Source organism: Amphimedon queenslandica, unplaced genomic scaffold (genome assembly GCF_000090795.2).
Source record: "Amphimedon queenslandica unplaced genomic scaffold, v1.1 AMPQUscaffold_13359, whole genome shotgun sequence".
NCBI lineage: Eukaryota > Metazoa > Porifera > Demospongiae > Haplosclerida > Niphatidae > Amphimedon > Amphimedon queenslandica.
The window spans coordinates 177800-181027 of NW_003546405.1; the positions used below are offsets into that span (position 1 = coordinate 177800).

General features: G+C 39.2%; 1 protein-coding gene across 1 annotated transcript; it reads left to right on the plus strand.

The window, feature by feature from the left end:
- The first annotated feature begins 234 nt into the window (after window positions 1-234).
- On the plus strand, window positions 235-939 carry LOC105313055 (uncharacterized). The gene has a single exon (XM_011406175.1). It carries the CDS (start codon window positions 235-237, stop codon window positions 937-939), a length of 705 nt encoding a protein of 234 aa, XP_011404477.1.
- Window positions 940-3228: the final 2289 nt, after the last annotated feature.

Genomic DNA, 3228 nt, shown 5'->3' on the forward strand with positions numbered 1-3228 from the left:
ATGAGAAAACCAGGCTATCTGCGGGAATTTGGTAAAATCAGTTGTTGGTACCGTATTTCCTCGTGGAAACGCCTACTCCCTATAAACGCCCATGCCTGTATAAACGCCTAGAGACAGCACATAACTTTGATAATAAACGCCCATGCTTGTTTAGACGCCCATTATCGATTAAACGCCTATACCACACCCACCTGCCCCACGTGGTACCTACGTAGTCGTAGTCTATATTGTACAATGGCAGCGGCAGCTGAGAAGGCTAAGGAAACTCATAGAAGTTTTGATGTCAGCTTTAAACTACGCGTTGTAGAGATGGCAGAGAAGAGCAATAAATCAAAGGCTGCTAGGATTTATAATGTAGATGTCAGAAGAGTGCGTGAATGGTGTCAGCAAAAGAGTGAATTACTTGAGAAGAATAAGTGTGGCCAGTCTACAAGCAAGCGACTAGGTGGAGGTGGCAGAAAGGCCTTATATCCCGACATGGAAGAAGTCCTGCTTGATTGGATAGTAGATGTTAGATCTAAGCATCTAAGAGTAAGCAGACAGATGATTGTTGATAGAGCAAAGGGCCTATCTCGTGACTCTGCACCAGAGTTTAAGGCCAGTAGAGGCTGGCTAGGCCGTTTTATGAAAAGGAAAGGTCTATCCCTAAGAAGGAAAACAACTGTCTGCCAAACAGTCCCAGCTGATTGTATTCCAAAGCTAATAAGTTTCATTTTGCATATACGAAAACTTCAACAGCTTCACCAGTTTCGGCCAGGAGATATTTTTGCAATGGATGAAACGGCCTGTTGGCTTGAAATGCCAGGAGATACAACAGTTGCCACCACAGGAGCAAGATCTGTTCCACTGAAAACAGCAGGTCACGAAAAAGACCACTTCACTGTTATTCTTACTGCAAGAGGCAGACGGGAAGAAATTAAAGCCATTCATTGTGTTTAAAGGTAAAGGAACACGTCTCATTAAGGAGCTACAAACGATACCTGGAGTTGTCGTAGTATTTAGTCAGAATGGATGGATGAATGATGACTTAACTTGTGACTACATGAAGAAAATTGTTGGGAGCCTTTCTTTCAACAAGCGCCTAATGATATGGGATGCATACAAGTGTCATACAAGTGAAACCACTAAAAGAGAACTTGACCGTTTACACCTTCACACTGCAGTAATTCCTGGTGGATGTACAAAATACATTCAGGCTGCTGATGTGGTATGGAATTCCATTTTCAAATCACAACTTCGGAAAAGCTATGACACTTGGTTGAGTGAGCCCACAGTTCATGAGTTCACTAAAAGTGGTAACATGAAACCACCTTCTCGTTCACTTCTCTGTAGCTGGGTTAAAGATGCTTGGGATGCTGTTCCTCCTGATACTGTAACCAAATCTTTCCTATCATGTGCTATCACTCAATCTACTTGTGGAAAAGATGACAATGAAATTCATTGCTTCAAACCAGGTCAACCGTGTGAAGCTGGAAGAGCTGCTTTGGCCCATGAAATGTCCTTGTTGAATATTCAGCAAGATATAGATGATGACAATGATCCATTTGCTGATGACCTAGATTCTGATGAAGATGATTTAAATGAGGCTTGCATTGAGGATGATGAAAATGACCCTGACTTTGACAGTAACAGTGACAGTGATTAAGTAATGATATCTTTAAATTTAATATTATTACTAAAATAATAATTAATGTGTAAAAATCTTTATTATTAACAATGAGCTTGGCTAATCATCTCTCCTATCCTCTCTTCTATTTCATTAATAATAATGATTGATTTCCTTTATTAATAATAATGTTTGATACGGCCTAATTTATATATATATTCATGAAAGTAGTCTACGTAATTTGCAAATAGTCCTAGGTGATCCTTCATAGTAGTAAATGCATGGAACTTCTAGTCCATTTCCTTTCCTTCTCTTTCCAGTGACCTTGCCTTGTATTTTACCACCATTCTTTAAGAAATACCACGAGATTCTGGAAAGAGATCGAGGCATGTGTCCAACTATTCCATTGCTTTTCATTACTGCTACCGCATATTTATCGTGTTCATTGTCATCTTCTACTTCTGTATGAAGCTCTTCACCGATTACAGGAGTCCAAACTGTCTTGTACACATGATGTCCAGTGATTACACTTTCCTTTTGAAAGACCCGAGCCGCCATCTTTTGTGGGCGTGTCTAATGAAACGTGGTATGGTAAGGATTATTATTTTTGGTTATAAACGCCCACCTCGTAGAAACGCCTACTCCAATTAAATGCCTGGCAAACGGGTCTCTATAGGAAATAAACGCCTAGGCGTTTCCACGAGGAAATACGGTACTTACAGATGGAGAAAAAGATTTCCTTTCCAGCGATATCCCATTTATGACAATGTGCAATAAAACTTTGCAGTTAGGGACGCTCTTTTGACGATTACTCTGGAATACAAGTTCAGAGAAAAAGGCATTTTAAGTTATTTTCAATATTTCTGTCACGCCCGTTCACGTAGTAAATGTGACCACGCCCACCACGTAAACCACACCCACATCAATTAATGAACGGGTAAAGAATAAAAAAGCACTTGACAGCATTTTAACTTACTTTTCTTGCTTTTTGCACATCTTAAGAGTGATCTAAAGCCCAACCATGCATTGAGACTTCAAATACAAGTTCTTTCATTACAAAAGTTGTAGAGTTATTGCTGTGTTCTAGTGTCAATAGACCACCCAGAGTGAGAATTGCTTGCATGGGAAGACTATTACGGTTGTAAGGCATGGTTTACAATGAAATAAATTCCGGACGCCATTTAGGTTAGCAACTTTTAATGGACAGCAAACAGGACGACATTAAAACAAACCTGCATTAAGAATTCTGGAGCGAATTTGACCAAATCTTTCATAGGATAAGCTTAAAGGTAGCTATTTCTTATAACAAGCACTTTTTATCTATTAAAAGGGCTACAGCAGGTAAGTGAGGCATTTTCTTTGTGCCTCCATTGACTTTCTTAACAAACTTGCCAAGCAAAATGGCAGCCAATTATGACGTGTGGGTGGACACCGTTTATAAATTTAATGAAATTCATAGCTTTTGCAATTCTCACTCTGGGTGGTCTATAAAGTCCTTTTTGTGAATTGTAATAACAACATCTGGGTCACACACTTCATTTACATCCAGACATCGCTTCTGCTTGAGTTTACAGGTAATATTTTTATTTAGATTTTATTTGAAACTATAATTAAGGGATCTA

Excerpts from the sequence above, each read along its gene's own strand:
- LOC105313055 (XM_011406175.1), top strand. The coding sequence starts at position 235 with ATGGCAGCGGCAGCTGAGAAGGCTAAGGAAACTCATAGAAGTTTTGAT.